General features: G+C 36.4%; 1 protein-coding gene across 1 annotated transcript; it reads left to right on the forward strand.

Moving 5' to 3' along the window:
* The first annotated feature begins 15485 nt into the window (after positions 1-15485).
* Positions 15486-17120, forward strand: LOC107773457 (transcription factor IBH1-like 1). Its single transcript, XM_016592873.2, has 2 exons — positions 15486-15644; positions 16477-17120. Exon 2 carries the CDS (start codon positions 16478-16480, stop codon positions 17060-17062), a length of 585 nt encoding a protein of 194 aa, XP_016448359.1. The 5' UTR covers positions 15486-15644; position 16477; the 3' UTR covers positions 17063-17120.
* Positions 17121-17431: the final 311 nt, after the last annotated feature.

Below are 17431 nucleotides of genomic sequence, written 5' to 3' on the forward strand. Positions count from 1 at the left end.
CGCAATATATTATAATATTATAACTTTTTTCGACAAATTTTTACTTTTTTGAAAATTATTCATAAAGCGTCATAGTACTATATATATATTATATAAGGCATCAAACAATCTCTCATATTTAAATAAATTTCAAAGAACTTAAAATTTCTTTTATTGCGTAGATATGATTCGCCTCATTGATTCTTTCTTCCAAGTTAAATGAATTTCAGATGATAAAATTGCTTAATTTTGAAAGTTAAAAGATTTTATCTTCAAGAAAAAGAAAAGGAAAGAAAAAGATGTAGCAAAACACATATAAGAGCCCCCGAGCTTCGAACCCCTTATCTACCCCGTTCATACTTGGCTTCTTAGCCACTGGACCAAGATGCATTTCCTTTACAATAATGTTCGTTTTATTTTTATAACGGCTATTTATAATATTATAAATTTAATAAAATATATATTTAATTAAATTTTCCGGCGAAGCGGTGTCGGATGACACCGCTTGCACAAAGGTGCATCCGCCCCTGCTTGGGAACGAGGTACCCCATGGTTCTAGGAATTCTAGATCACGGGGAATTCTAGATCATGGGTGAACTACTAGAAACGGAGAAAAACGGAAGTATTAAATGGGAAGTGTTTCTTGTTTCTTTGGGTAAATAATTCGACATTCAATTAAGTATATTAATGAAGTTTTTTTTAACAAGAGGATTTACAGATAATATTAAATTAATTTTAAAAAATATATATATAAAATATTTAGTATGCGTGGATTCATGTGCTTTATGATTAGGGCAATAAATCTGATCGGGGAGAGGCAGTGTGGGTGGGAGGAACCTAATGATTGAAGGTAGTAGGATTATCCAACTTTGTAGGACGAAAAGAGGGGTCCATCCATGTGTGCACATGCGTGTTTTTCTTTCATTGCTTAGTTGCGACCACTCATTTTCACATAACCTTATGTATTGCTGGCTATGTGCAGGTGTGCCCGAGCATGGTAATCTTTTTTTTATTGCTAATTAGCATGTCGAATTTAGCTCAATAAGTTGAATGTGCTGAACAAGTTGCGTTAACTAAGTGTCATTTACAAGTTGCAACAAGAACGCTGAATTAAGTGAATGTGATTTACCAGCAGCATTTGCTGACACTTTCATTCCCAAGATATATATATTACGCTCCCCGGTTTACAATAAGTGACCAGTTTACTTTTTCATTTTGGTTCAAAATAAGTGTCTAGTTAGGTAATCAAGAAAATATTTAGTTTATTTTTACTCTTTTACCCCTATGTCCATATCTCTAAAAAGTTTTCTCACTCCTCACTATAACTATGTGACCAATATTTAATAAAGGTAGTTTAGTCATACTAGGTATTTTTGTATAAGATTTAGCATTTTCTTAATGAGCGTGCTAAAAGGAAACTGGTCACTTATTGTGAACGTAAAGGAGTACGTATGTAGTTTAGGGGTGGCAAAGTGGTTAAAAGAAAATAGTTAATCACCCATATTATCCACTGAAAAATGGGATGAATAATGAACTTTTTCAAAACGGGTCAAATATGAATAAGAATCATATTATCAATTTAGAAAATGGGCAACCAATGGGTCTAATTTTTATATTTGTAAAGCCTCAAATTGGGTGTTTCTCAAGTTAGGGAGATTAAGAATTCTCCCAAAAGTGATCATATGCAAGAAGTCATAGATAATATGATTACCCATATTATCCGCCATTTAACCTGTTTTTTATCCGTATTAAAGATGGGTCGGGTCGAATACTTTATTCGTTTTTTCATTACTCATTTTCAACCCGAATCATATCCGACCCGCCCCGCCCGTTTGTCACTTCTAATCTAGTCGAACGCCCGTTTGCCACTCCTAATCTAGTCGAAGGAAATGTTTTATTCAGTTAGAAGCAGGGTAGCAGAGCAATATTTCTTATAAGGCTATCTCTGGAAACTGGACAAACTATTAAATTATGTTAGGACCGACTCAACTAGTTTTATTAGTATAAATTTTACGGTATGAGAAGCTAAGTCATGAAAAGAAACAAAATCTCCAGCATGTGGCTTTCTTTATCTCGTTTGCATTCTGTCATTTTCCCTAATTGTTTGTAGCGGCGATAGTGAAATTGACCAGTTGGAGCTAAACACGGAGGTTGGAAGAATGGTCCTACAGCTTAGGCTAAAGTCCCAACATTTAATTCGAGACATGTTTGGAGTATCCCCTAATCAATGCTCTCTTAATTACATAGTACTCCCTTCTGTCCAAATAAGTAATTTTTTGACCTTTTTTTGTGTAAAAATATTCAAAAAAATCACTTATTTTGAACCGGAGGGAGTATACTATTGTAACTAACAGGATTATGTTCTCATGGTAGAATTATGGGCAAGATTCAGAATGGGTTTTCATGCGCAAATCAAAGAATTTGCTAAGCCAATATGTGGAGAAAACAAGCCAGATGTGCGACGATAGCCATAAATCTCGGGGAGAGGACACTTATCATGGGAAACCTAATAGTTTGGTTGGACCCAGAAGCCACTATCTTTGGAGCTGCATGTGGATTGAGATTAAGATTTCTGATTTCCATGTTAACACCTTGACTCAATCAAGATAAAGAAATCCCACAAACAACTCACAAATGGGTTAAATATGTACTACCATAACTATAGGTACAATCTTAATTTCAAACAAGTTAGATCGAGTATATGACACACGCTTTGTACTATTTACATTCATCTTCACGTAAACATTGTATAACATAAAAATTAAAGGAATAATTTTAGAGACTTCCCTTTAAATTTGGCTTTATAATACTACTAGTTGATTTGACATCTAACTCTTAATTGAATAAATTATATTGCATACGGCCATATTATATTTCTTATTAAGGCGTGTTATGAATATTATTATTCATTATGATTTTAATTTATACCTATTGATCTTATGCATCTGGAGGTTGATGCAAAAATGTGTAGGAGTGCATCTAACAACTAAAAAGAATGATTACATCTTTCACAAATATTTTCTTGGCCAAAAATGTGCTGCAAATTAACATTAGTCCAAATCTTTCTAAAGTATTAATTTTAGGAAGATTTCGTACTTGGACGAAAAGCCTTCACATTCTCACAAACCACACATTTATAGAGTCTGAAACTTAAATAGTGCTAAAATTGGAACAAAATACATTTCTACTGTTAAAAAAAAGTTACATAAATACATAAAACGCAATATAATACTGCGTTTTACTTTAACGGAAAGTTAGCTGTTAAAGTTCAACGCAGTACTATACTGTGTTTTATTAAAAAATTATTTTTTTAGGAAAACGCAGTACAATACTGCATTTAACTTAAACGCATTATTGTACTGCATTACCCTATAATATTTGGGCCCACTTCTGCAGGACTGTAGAGAATTAATTTTTAGTGTAAAACGCAGTATTATACTGCGTTTTACACTGAAACGTATTATTATACTGCATTTTACTCTGATTTTTGGGCCCATCAATAAGTTTTCTGCGGATAACTGACATAACAATAATTCAAATACATAAAACGTGGTATTGTACTGCATTTTACATTAAAAAAAATTTGCACCCCAGGCTCGGACTTGCCTTATTTAAAGGCATTTCAATTTTATGAAAATTCATTCAATACTTTCTTCAAACTTCCGTTCATACTTTTCTCTTCTTCTTATCAATCATTTTTTTATAATGTCTAAAGAGCCAAAAATAAGGGTTTCATTATATTGGGGGGGGGGGGGTGAGGTTGTGCTGGAGAATAACTCTGTGAGGTATAGCTCACCTCCACAGTGTCATGTTAAATTGCCGCTTACAATGGAGTACGATAAATTGGTATCGTTGTTACATAAAAAGATGAGTGTGAGAAAGCGTTCAGTTAACCTTAAAGTAACCGGTAGATTTCCGTATTCAGTGACTCCGCAGGGGTTTGCTTATTATTCTGAATTTAACATCGAAGATGATGAAACTCTTAGAGATTTTTTTCGGATTCCGGATGAATACAGGGAATTTATTGTAATAAAATTGTTGGAAATATACGTCAAGATTGAAGACGTTCCCAATAATGAGGGCGTGCATAGTAGGGATAACCCCTAGTCATCGGGTGGTTATTCTGGAGCAGTTTTTGCGGGACAGATTGTTGATGAAAGAGCTTGCCTTGATTTAAACTTGTCACCACCGGCGAATGAGCAGCCACAAAATAATTTTCGACTTTATATAATCCACAAGACGACTGGTAAACTTCAATTTTTCTACGCTTTAGTATTGCTTATTTTATGTTTTAATTGGATTTGTATTAACACTCATATTTTTCATAGGGGGGTACCATCCGGATATGAATTTTACAAGTTATGACCCCGCCCTTAGTTGGAATATGCGTAGTTTTGGCGTATTGGACCACGGTGGTCCATCCGGGAGTCGTCACCAACAAGAAAATATCCACATGAAACGTCAAGATAGTACGACTTGTAAGTAAAGTGATATAGCTATATGTAAAGTATTTATCTAGTTGGGTAACTTATCATTTTGTTCTTTTTGTGCAGTGAAAACGAGCTTCTTGATGTTCCTGACCTCACACAGTTGCCCATAGACGACGTATTGACTTGTGATTTGGTAGATGCGCAGAGTTAGGAAGATGATAGTGATTATGACAACAATGCGGATGAGTCTGGAGATGACACACCCTTCCCTGATGAGGGTGATGAGGAGGAGGAAGTGAATGTTGAACCTGAGCTAACGAGGGAGCATGTTCATCCACCTCCTGCTAGACAAAGAGTGTACGAGTCGCACGTACCATTTCATGAGCGGAATATTCCCTACCTTGATAATTTGCCAAGTATGCCAAACGTGGATGCCCTCACAAGGAATGATGATGAAATTCGGTCAGCGATGTGGGATAAGTCTAGATCAGCGGTTCTGACAAAGGGCATGTATTTCCCCGATAAAGCTCGCCTAATTAGGGCTGTAAAAATCTACAGTGTAAGAGAGTGCCGTGAGATGACGGTAAGGGAGTCAACTACGGAGGTATACAAGGCTGTATGCCATAGAGACTTTATGGGTTGTCACTGGATGTTGCGTGCCAGCAAGAAGAAATCAGGGTTATAGAAAGTGGGTAAATTTATTAGCACCCACAGATATGAAATGGACACATTCAATGAGAATCATTTCAACCTGGATGTAGATTTGATTTCTCTTATCTTGATTCCATATTTGGAAGTGTCCATTAGGTTCAAGATTAAATAGTGTATTATAGCCGTCCACCAGAAGTATGGTTGTACTATAACCAAAAGAAAGGCATATCTCGGTCGCAAACGTGCCTTTGAACTTATTTATGGCTACTAGGATAAGTCTTTTTCATTGTTGCCCAAGTACATGGCCGCACTACAACACTTTAACCCCGGGACTAGTTTGAATGGAGGCTTGAGCGGAGTCCAGACATACCGGAATATATTTTAACTATGTGTTCTGGTCATTTAAACCAGCAATTGATAGTTTTGTGCATTGTCGTCCTGTAATTTCTATAGACGGTACTCATGTCTATGGAAAGTATGATATTAAGCTTTTGATTGCAGTTGCAGTAGATGCCAACGGACAAATATTTCTACTAGCTTTTGCCATTTGTGCCAATGAAAGAGAAGAGACGTGGACGCTTTTCTTGAACCACTTGAAGCAGCATGTTGTCAAATAGCGTTCAGGTATTTGTCTAATATCTGATCGACATGGTGGTATTTTAAGTTCTGTACGGCACTTGCCTGAATGGAAGAAACCCTATGCGTACTACTGTTACTATGTGAGGCACTTGAAGGCCAATTTCCAGAAGAAATATCATGACAAGGCATTGCATGACATAATGTGGATGGCTGCAACTGAGCACCAGCAGTGCAAATTCATGAGGCGCATGGAAGCGATCCGGCAGCTAGATCCACGAGCCTATACTTGGCTGATGGGACATGAGCTTCACATGTGGACATTGCATGCTGATGGTGGCAGAAGATGGGGAGCCCTAACTACAAATGTGTCGGAGTCATTCAACGGCTTGTTGAAGTCTGCCCGTGGATTGCCTGTCACTGACATAGTCCGCATGACATTCAAACAGAGTGCGGAGAGGTTAGTTGAAAGGCATGGAGCTGCATCGGCATTGATGGACAGGGGTGTTCAATTTATGCCAATACCCATGAGAAGATTTGAAAGGTACAGGAGGCGAGAACATTGGCATTCATTTCTACAGTACGATCATGACCAGGGTGTTTTTGAAGTTAAGACCGCTATCCGCGGACACCGTGGGAATAATCTACAGACAATGAATGAAGCCAGAAAGTTGTGTTCATGTGGAAAATGGACCATCTACCACATGTCGTGCGCACATGCATTGAAGTGCTTTCAACAAGTTGGTTTTGGGGCAACCAACTATATTGATAGGCAATATAGTGTTGTTGCAGAAAAACGTATAGTGGGCAGTTGCAGCCATTAGGTGCTGAGCATTATTGGCCGCTGGAAGCTTTTAAGATGGTATGTAACAATGACTATTTGCACAAGCTACAAGTGCAAAAGAGAACGCGTATACGGAACCAAATGGATGTTGGTGACACCGTTTATGCGCGTAAATGTGGCATATGCTCGCAAACAGGACACGACAGTCGTAAATATCCTTCAGGTGGTGTGCATGGCGGTGGTAATCCAGCTCCTTGTGCAAGTTCGTCAAGTGTACCCAACTATCAAGGATACCGCTAGTCTTTTGTTTTCGAATTATTTTTTGTAATACATGTATGTACTTGTGTATGTTGCAATATCTATAAAATAAAATTATGTTCCATAATCTTGGTACATTTTATTTTTTAACATGACCTTTTAATATAGTTGTTCAAATATTAAACTTATTGGTGTTTGTAAAAAAATACAAAAAATTTAATATGTACTACGTTTTTTTGAGCTGTCTTGTCATTCTAAAAAAGCTGAAAACCATGTGAAAAAACAGTATTCTTGCAGAAAAATTTAATATGTAAAGCGCGGTATAATACTACGTTTTATTGAATTGTCTTGTCGTTCTGAAAAAGCTGAAAACCATATGAAAAAGCAGTTTCGTTCAGAGAAATTTAATATGTAAAGCGTGGTATAATACTACATTTTATGTGAAATCTTGCCTATAAATAACGGGTGCATTCTAGTTATTTTCTGTGCTTAACAATAACCAATAGTAAATATTTCCATAAAACCAAAGTTTCTCTTTAAGAAATGTCTCAACAACCCCTTTATGTCCCAAGGTGCTATTGCGGAGAAAAATGTAGTTTGTACAATTGGTTGGAAGAAGGTGGACGCCGCTACTAGGCGTGTATGAAAAATTTGATAGGCAACCCGACGAGCCTACATGTGATTTTGAGGTATGGATGGATGAACCATGTGAGCAGAAATACTATAAAGAGAGAATTTATGATTTTCATAATTTGTGTACGAGGCAATGGGAAAGAGAGTGTCGAACCAACCAAGAAATTAAGGAGTTGAAGGCGAAACTCAAGGAGGTGGAAGAAGAAAAAAAAAGTTGGAAGACTAACTCAAGTGGTTGGAGCAGAGAGTAGTAGCCGGTCATGACTAAACAGTGGCTTGTACGTGTTGAGCGTAGTAGTGTATCTTTATGTTTCCCTTGTCAAGTGTTTTCATTAGTTGTACTGTTTGTTTTTTGTTATGTGTATCTTTAGGTTTGCTATGTTTGTGTTTGTGTTGTCATGTTAAAATAAAATTGTTGTTCAAATTCTGTTACAATAAAAATGTTGTTAAAATAGAATTGTTGCCATTATTTACATAATATAGTATTTTCTTCATAGAATTGTTCAAATATTCAACTTATTGGTGTTACTAAGGAAGACTAATCTAAAAATTAAAAAAAAAAATTATATGTAAATCGCGGTATAATACTACATTTTTTTGAGTTGTCTTGTCGTTCTGAAAAAGCTGAAAACCATGTGAAAAAGTTGTTTTCTTGCAGAAAAATTTAATATGTAAAGCGTGGTATAATACTAAGTTTTATGTGTATGTAAAGTGTGGTATAATATTACGTTTTATATGAAATCTTGCCTATAAATAACGAGCGCATTCTAGTTATTTTCTGCGCTTAACAACAAACTATAGTAAATATTTCCATAAAACCAAAGTTTCTCTTTAAGAAATGTCTCAACAACCCCTTTATTGCCCAAGGTGCGACTGCGGAACCAAAAGCATGATGTACGATTGTTGGGAAGAAGCTGTACGCCGCTACTGGGCGTGTAAGAACAAGTTTTATAGGCAACTCGACGTACCTACATACACTTTTAAGGTGTGGATTGATGAACCATGTGAGCAGGAATACTACAAAGACAAGTTGTATCATCTTCATAATGTGTGTATGAGGCAGTGGGACAGAGAGCGCCAATCTAAGCAAGAAATTGCGGAGTTGAAGGCGAAACTCAAGGAGGTGGAAGAAGAGAAAAAGGCTGGAAGACCAGCTCAAGTGGTTGGAGCAGAGAATACTAGGCGGTCGTGACTAAACAATGGCATGTACATGTTGAGCGTAGTAGTGTATCTTTATGTTTCCCTTGTCAAGTGTTTTCATTAGTTCTACTATTTGTTCTTATGTTAGGTTTGATATGTTTGTGTTTGTGTTGTACTGTCAAAATAAAATTGTTGTTCAAATGCAGTTAAAATAAAATTGTTGTTAAAACCGAATTATTGCCATTATTTACATAATGCAGTATTTACACAAAGTACAAAAATAAGTAAATCAATGAGTCCTGCAGCTTGTGTACTTCAGTGCTGCTGCTGGCCTGAGTCGCATCCCCTGTCACTTGGGTACACTATCGGGATCATCATTATCAAGTCGCCTCTTGATGTGAAGATGCACAGCAGCATCGACAGTACAGCTGGCAGGATCGGTAGAAAAGGCTGTCGGGCCGTTAGCAACCTACAAAACAAGTACTATGCTTAGCATTTGAGAATGTATATTAGTATTGTACGTGTTAAGTCAAAAACATTTTCTCACTGTGCTCTCATCGGCCTCCTGAGTATATGCATCTGTGGTGTCCTCATCAGCGCATACAACGGCCTCCGTGAAGGGGTGGGATGAAGTCTTAATAAGAAAATTAAAAATTAATTTATGGAAAATCATAAAGAAAAAAAAGAAAACATTGAAATTTTACAGTAATAAAAAACATACCTGCGCCTGTGGTAGATCCGGATCAACCGCCGGGGATGAGGCATAACTCAACCTGTGCCTGCCATCCACGTCCCAGGTCGGCCGATCCTCAGCTGCGGTAGATGGGCCTGAAAAGAACTGGTCTATATCTCCGTTGAATGTACCCGTGATCAACAATGCATCTGACGGGGTGACCTGTGATGCTGGCAGAGATAGCTAAAGGTTGTACGACGGCATACTGCTGGAAGGCTCACCTACGTGAGGGAAATAACTCGGCTGAGCATCTACAAGATCCTCATCATGTGCCTCAACAGGTGGGTCTACAGGTGCCTCAACGCCCCTTGCTGGGGACCACCTCCTCGCCGTCCCCCGCGACTTCGTGGGGCACCCCTGCCTCGTGGGACAGCCCTACCTCGTGCCCTACCCCTGCCTCGTGGGATAGCCCTACCCCGACGGTACTCCTCTGGCGCTGCATACTCAGCCTCGTGATCCAACCTCGCACCATCTCTCGCTTGAAACAGGGTCCGACGAGCCAGCTCTTCCACCCGCCGGCCATACTCAACGAGTGCAGCACTGTCGCTATGCTGCTGCATCTCCTGTACCCAACTGGTAGAACAGGAGATGCCCAATAGCATGCGAAACATTTAAAATATTAATTAAATAACGCTATATCACAATTATAAGATATTAATAAGCCACAAAAACATACCAGTGCCTCGTGCCTCCCAACATATGGTCTGTAGCGCTCGCCAAGTACATGAATGGGGTTCCCGATCATCAGTCGGGTGTGACGGCGGTACCATGACGGATACAGCTCAATAGTGGCCTCCTGGATATGTGAAGGTGGTGGCGGAATAGGTACGCTCGCTGGTCCCAAATATGGACCTGCTGCTCTAGCTATCCCATAAATGCATCATCCACCCTGGTATGGTCATCCCGCTGATAATGTGTAGGCACCCATGCAGGTTCCCCTGGTATAGGATGGGGACGGTAAAACTGGCAAAGCACACACTCTGTGGCATGATACTCAACCACATCGAAGAAGATCATCGGGACGAAAGTGCTCCAAAGCAGTCGGTCGACTGAGCAATAATCGGGCAGCTGAGCTAGTAACTCGTCGCTGTATGGCGTCCAGATGAACTACCAAATAATAACATAAAAGTGAGTATGCGCAACATAACTCAATTTATAACAAGTAAGTGTAGGTACATATTTACCTATCCGGGCACCAGCATATCTAACACATCCCTAACAAGGGGAAGATTATGATGAGCATCAGTCCCTCGGTATTTCCCACGCCAGAGAACCTACCTTGTAGCTAGAGGGAGAAACGGAGGTGCTTCACCCAGCTCTAGTGGTGGTAGAGGTGGCTGCAATGGCATGATCCGCTGTCAGGCCCAAACCTAAGATAAAAAGTTGACGTAAAATTTAAGAGTCATTTCGACCATATAGAATTCAGAGTAATGAACAGAGTATTCGAAAATGTTGTCACCCGTAGAAGTGGCAGAAACCACATATGTCCACCTAGCAAAGCATGCTCGCCCGGTACATACTCCTGTACAGGTATGCCAGAATAGCAGCCCCCCAGTTGTACAGGGGTAAATCATCTAACTGCTGCAGATGATGCAGAAAGCGCATACTCACTAGACTTCCCGAAGTGTTCGGGAACAAGACACCCCCAAAAAGCAGGAGCAGCGCCAACCTCGTGTACCGCTCAATATGGAGAGCCTCTGTCTCGTCGGTAATGTCTGGGTGCAATACCTTCATATGCTCTCTGATAACTGATAAAGAAATGCGACTGCCCTCTCTAAGTACAACCTCACCCTGTGGTCTGTAACCCGTATACTGCCCCATCAAATCCAAATACTGGGCACGCGTCATGGATCTCATGTACTGGGGCAGTGCAATGGCCAGTCCATCTACGCGCAGCCCATACAAAACCTGAACATCCTCAAGCGTGATGGTGGCCTCTCCAATGGGAAAGTGAAAAGTGCGCGTCTCCGGTCGCTACTGCTCTACCAAGGTCGTGATGAGGGACCAATCAAGCTGCATCCTCCCAATCCAAAAAATCATAAAGAAGCCCGTAGCCTGTAGGCGCTCAACTATGCGGGGATGTAAATGATACTCCCTCAAGAAATATCACAAATCGTCAAGTCTCTTGGCGCGGAGAGGTTGATCTGATAGATGTCCCTCCCATACATAAGAGGATCGATGGTCGCCCTGCAACACTAATAGCTCATCCTCGGCTGGTCCAGGATGCACAGGCGGCAAGTCCATGTCGTCTACTATAATTTAAACAATATTAACTGTGTGTTTGTGCTATAATAAATTAAATAAATAATTATTTAATTGGACTGAGTAATTATCTATGGGTTCCAGGCTCGATATTTGAGATCCGGTAGCACCAAGCTATCCTTAATTATTATGTGTGTCAATATCAACATTTTTAGAATTTTGTTAGTTTAATAAATTAAATAATTAATTATTGATTTGGACTGAGCAATTATCTATGGGTTTCAGGCTCGATATTTGTGGCTCAGTAGCACCAAGCTATCCTTAATTATTATGTGTGTCAATTTCAAGATTTTTAGAATTTTGTTAGGTTAATAAATTAAATAAATAATTATTTAATTGGACTGAGCAATTATCTATGGGTTCCAGGCTCGATATTTGACGCCCGATAGCACCAAGCTATCCTTAATTATTATGTGTGTCAATTTCAACATTTTTAGAATTTTGTTAGTTTAATAAATTAAATAATTAATTATTGATTTGGACTGAGCAATTATCTATGGAATCCAGGCTCGATATTTGAGGCCCGGTAGCACCAAGCTATTCTTAATTATTGTGTGTGTCAATTTCAACATTTTTAGAATTTTGGTAGTTTAATAAATTAAATAATTAATTATTGATTTGGACTGAGTAATTATCTACGGGTTCCAGGCTCTATATTTGAGGCCCGGTAGCACCAAGCTATCCTTAATTATTATGTGCGTTAATTTCAATATTTTTAGAATTTTGTTAGTTTAATAAATTAAATAATTAATTATTAATTTGGACTAAGCAATTATCTATGGGTTCCAGGCTCGATATTTGAGGTCCGGTAGCACCAAGTTATCCTTAATTATTATGTGTGTCAATTTCAACATTTTTAGAATTTTGTTAGTTTAATAAATTAAATAATTAATTATTCAATTGGGCTGAGTAATTATCAATGGGTTCCAGGCTCGATATTTGAGGCCCGGTAGCACCAAGTTATCCTTAATTATTATGTGTGTCAATTTTAACATTTTTAGATTTTTTTTAGTTTAATAAATTAAATAATTATTTTTAAAATTGGACTGAGTAATTATCTATGGGTTCCAGGCTCGATATTTGAGGTCCGGTAGCACCAAGTTATCCTTAATTATTATGTGTGTCAATTTCAACATTTTTAGAATTTTGTTAGTTTAATAAATTAAATAATTAATTATTGATTTGGACTGAGTAATTATCTATGGGTTCCACGCTCGATATTTGAGGTCTGGTAGCACCAAGTTATCCTTAATTATTATGTTGTGTCAATTTTAATATTTTTAGAATTTTGTTAATTTAATAAATTAAATAATTAATTTTTAATTGGACTCAGTAATTAGCTATGGGTTCCAGGGTCGATATGTGAGGCCCAGTAGCACCAAGTTATCCTTAATTATTATGTGTGTCAATTTCAATATTTTTAGAATTTTGTTAATTTAATAAATTAAATAATTAATTTTATTATTGGACTGAGTAATTATCTATGGGTTCTAGGATCGATATTTGAGGCCTGGTAGCACCAAGTTATCCTTAATTATTATGTGTGTCAATTTCAACATTTTTAGAATTTTGTTAGTTTAATAAATTAAATAATTATTTATTGATTTGGACTGAGTAATTATCTATGGGTTCCAGGCTCGATATTTGAGTTAATTTGACAACATATATTAATTTGTTAGATTTGTAAGTTTATTTTGTAAAGTGTAATTGGATAGAGTTTGTAGTTAGTACATACTTAAACTACAGAGACTCTACGCTAAAAAGCTCTATATTTTATTACGCTAAAAGACTTTATATTTTACTACGCTAAAAGGCTCTATATTTAACTACGCTAAAAGGCTCTATATTTTACTACGCTAAAAGGCTCAATATTTTACTACGCTAAAAGACTCTATATTTTACTACGCTAAAAGACCACTAATACATATAAAAACAACAAACATAACATACATATGAACAACAAATTAAATAACTAATTCAAGGCTAATAATTAACTATTTTTTGTTCCAAGACTAATAATTCAATCCGTGTAAAAATAACATACAAATTTAAACACAAACATAACACAAATCAACTTGAAAACACATTCAATAAAACAAATATGCATATGCTCTACGAGTTTCGACATAAACAAAATCGAAATATCTCGATTTAAGTTTTTTGAAATAGATCCAAATTGAATTTTTCAACCCGAAAGAAGGAATCCAAGGCTTGTGATGTGTGCGGGACCTACACTCTTCGCTTTTTGTGTACGGGTAGGGCCCAAATTTTTTATTTTAATATCGCCGGGGGGGGGGGGGGGGGACCAGCAGTGGTGGGGGATTAAACAATGGCTTCTGTCGTGAAGCCAAGGAAGAAGAAGGGTCCCTATAATTTATTATAGGACAATGCAGTACAATACTGTGTTTAAGGAAAACACAATATTGTACTGCGTTTTCCTATAATAAATTATAGGGATTTGCAGTCCTGTAGAAGTAAGCCCAAATATTATAGGGAAACGCAGTACAATACTGCGTTTAAGTTAAATGCAGTATTGTACTGCGTTTTCCTAAAAAAAATAATTTTTTAATAAAACGCAATATAATGTTGCGTTTAACTTTAACGGCTAACTTTCCGTTAAAGTAAAATACAATATTATATTGCATTTTATGTATTTATATAACATTTTTTGTTTAATAGTAGAAAGCGTATTTTGTGCCAAATTTGACACTATTTAAGTTTCGGTAAACCCCCATGTGGAGACCATGTGAGTGATTTTTCCTTTCTTGTCATAGCCAAAACCTATGCCTTAAGATTTTCTTTGTTCCAGGCCCCTCTATCCACCCAACCTCACCACGTTTTCCGCATCCTGCCAATTCTTCCTTTTCTTAGTCACTATCCTTTGTGTAATCTTTACCCGAAATACCATAAATATTTCAATGTGGTACAAATTTCAAATCCCCATTTAAGGCACTTTGACTTAGTCTTAAATTAACAAAATTTGCATATGCTTCTTTGGCAATCAAGTTCGTGATATTAATTTCAGTTATCTTTTTTATATGTCGTTTAAGATTTTGATAGAAGAAACAAACTCAAGCCAAAAGGCCGCCGCTCCCTAAAAAGGTTGAAAATAGGAAGAGAGAAATTGGACGTAAAAAAAAAAAAGAGAGAGAGAGAGAGTTGACGCAGATGACGCTTATGTTTCTCTTTGTCCCGTGTTTGCCATAATCTTGTTTGACTATTATATTCATGAATATGGGTGGCAAATGTGAGGGTCGGATATGGGTGGATCGAAAATGGGTAGTGTAACCGTGTATAATTTATTTGACCCGATCCATAATTAATACAGATATAAAATGGGTTAATCGAAGAATAATATAGATATCTATATTATCAATAACTTCTTAAATATGATTATTTTTGGGAGAATTCCTAATCTCCCAAACTTAAACAACTTCTAATTTGAATTGCAAATGTAAAAATTAAACCTAGTTTATATCATCGTCCATCGTCATTTGTTTCTTTAGTCGAGTGGGATGAAAAATTAAGAAAAGAAAAGAAGAATTCGTGAATGTTATTTGCTTAACCTTTTTCCTTTGAACTTCTTTATCCAATGAAAAAATGAAACAATATTAAATTAGAATTGATAAGCCAAAATTTTGATATTAAATTTATTTCTTGAGGATTAGTAAGTAAATTTTTATTTTATATTTTTCTAATCTTTCGTTTTTTGCTCTATTTCCTGACCTTGGCAGCGTAAAAATTAGTCAAGGAGCAAATAAGTGTTAATGCCGTTTTCTAGTCAAGAATGAAAATGTTAGTCATGGGAGCAAAGTAATTAGGTGGGATTGTTGTTAGTGTTACTTTTGTTGTCGTATTAAGTGACAAATATTAGGTTTGCATGACATTAAGGGGACCTTTTTTTAAAAACAATTCCTCTCATTTAGGGTTTTAGGTGGACCAAAGGCTTCCATGTGCCTGCATGTGCTGTGTCCTTCACTCATTGGCCCACCATCCTCACTTCCCTTTGAGCAAATAAATTAATGGCTACTTTTCACTTCTCTTCTCCTCTTCATTTCCCTTCTCTCTGTTGTTCTTCTCCTGCTGCAACAGATTTCTTGGATCTTAGAAAACAACATCCTCTGCTACTTAAATTCTTTATTTGAAACCTTCGAAGGAATTATCTTCTGTTGCTTATTATAGAAGAAGGTTCGCTAAGGTATTTCACATACTACTTTTTCGTATTCCCTTAGTTTACTTTTACTTGTCACGTTTCAATATTATACTACCAGTCCATAAATTGGATGATCATATGGTACCTTACATGGTACCAGTCCATAATTATCGGGTATTATCGCTCGACCCGTATTTTATTCCAAATTGGTCACATTCAACGAAACTCGTTTTTCTTTAATCCGTGTACCCCTTTTGTAACACATATTTATCGCTTGTTAAAAATAACGTAAATACGTTATCGTCAAGATGATCTCATTCCGAATCTACGTCGGTTAACTGAAAATGAAAATTTTAACGTACGAAAACGCGAGATGTAACATCCTTCCCCCTTAGAAACATTCGCCCTCGTGAGTCAATTGACTAATCTTTGAAACTAAATTGGATGAGATATTTTTTATATTTTAAAATTAAAATTTAAATATTTTAAAACTATACGAAAAATACTATAATTTGTATATTGTCTTGTATCAATATGGTAAAAAAATAGTACATGTAAAATGTTTCAAAGGTTACGTAATTTGACTCTCAAAAAGCGAAACTTGACAAAGTAAAGTGGATGGAGTGAGTAGTTAGTCAAGGTTAACCAATTTTGCATCTTCTTAACATGTAGATATTCGCACCTATGTTTGTCTATTCTAATCCTAACACATTATCAATCGTCGACCGAAAAAGGCAATCATGGTTCTCTTTTTGTGGTTAATAAGTAAACAAGACAACTCTATAGTCGATTTTTCTTTCTTGGATTTCTAAGTTTAACCAGCTGCATGAATATAATGCACATCATTCTTATATTTTTTATTTTGATTTTTTCATAGAATGCGGAATCCTAGTTCACTGAAGCTAGAATTTCTCAAGAAATGGATACAAGGACTTAAAGCATACAATGGTACAAAGAAAGAAATCAGCATAATGGAGAGAAAGAAAGCTATAAAGCTATCAGCAGATGTGGCCATGGCTTCCACAAGAAACTCAAAAACAACATATTGGAGTCATGCCCTTATCGGCAATTATGCGTCAAAAGATGTCAATAACAAGTCCAGTATTGTTGTCCATATCCTCGGCGACGAGTACTCTGAAAGAATAAAAAAAGCTGCAATAATGAGGCTGGCTATGTCACAAAAGAGCTTCAGAAGCAAGAAAATCCTCAAGAAAAGCTGCAGCATATCAAGAAAAACTAAACAAATGGCGCCCCGAATTGGTTTAGCTCATGGTATAGCAAGAAAACTAGTGAAGAAGAGAACACAAGTTCTTCAAACACTTGTCCCCGGAGGAGAATACATGGATGATGATATGTCTTTGATCAAAGAAGCTTTAGATTATATCCTTTCACTAAGAGTTCAAGTTGATGTTATGAGGCATCTTGCTAATGCTACTGATCAACTCTCTCATACCAAAACATAATCATATATAGTCATTCTTTTTCTTCTTCTATTTTTTATATCATGAAGTACTTAATTAATTTCTTCTTCTTCTAATTCTTTATACTCTTTCTAGTCTGATTATTAAGAATATAGTTTATATGTATTAGAGATATATATAGTGCCTTATATATATGTGTATGTATATATATATATATATATATATATATATATATATATATATATATATATATATATATATATATATATATATATATATATATTTGCAACAAATAATAAAACCACTTTCAACGTTGAAGTTACTGGGTACGGAATTCTATTCTTTTGAAGTTACTGGATTCTAAATTAATAATTTATATATATTCAATAAATTTTTAAAGACAAGTATAAA

The sequence above is a fragment of the Nicotiana tabacum genome, chromosome 8 (assembly GCF_000715075.1).
Source record: "Nicotiana tabacum cultivar K326 chromosome 8, ASM71507v2, whole genome shotgun sequence".
Taxonomy (NCBI): domain Eukaryota; kingdom Viridiplantae; phylum Streptophyta; class Magnoliopsida; order Solanales; family Solanaceae; genus Nicotiana; species Nicotiana tabacum.

Coding starts and splice junctions, on each gene's coding strand:
- LOC107773457 (XM_016592873.2), top strand. CDS start 16,478: ATGCGGAATCCTAGTTCACTGAAGCTAGAATTTCTCAAGAAATGGATA.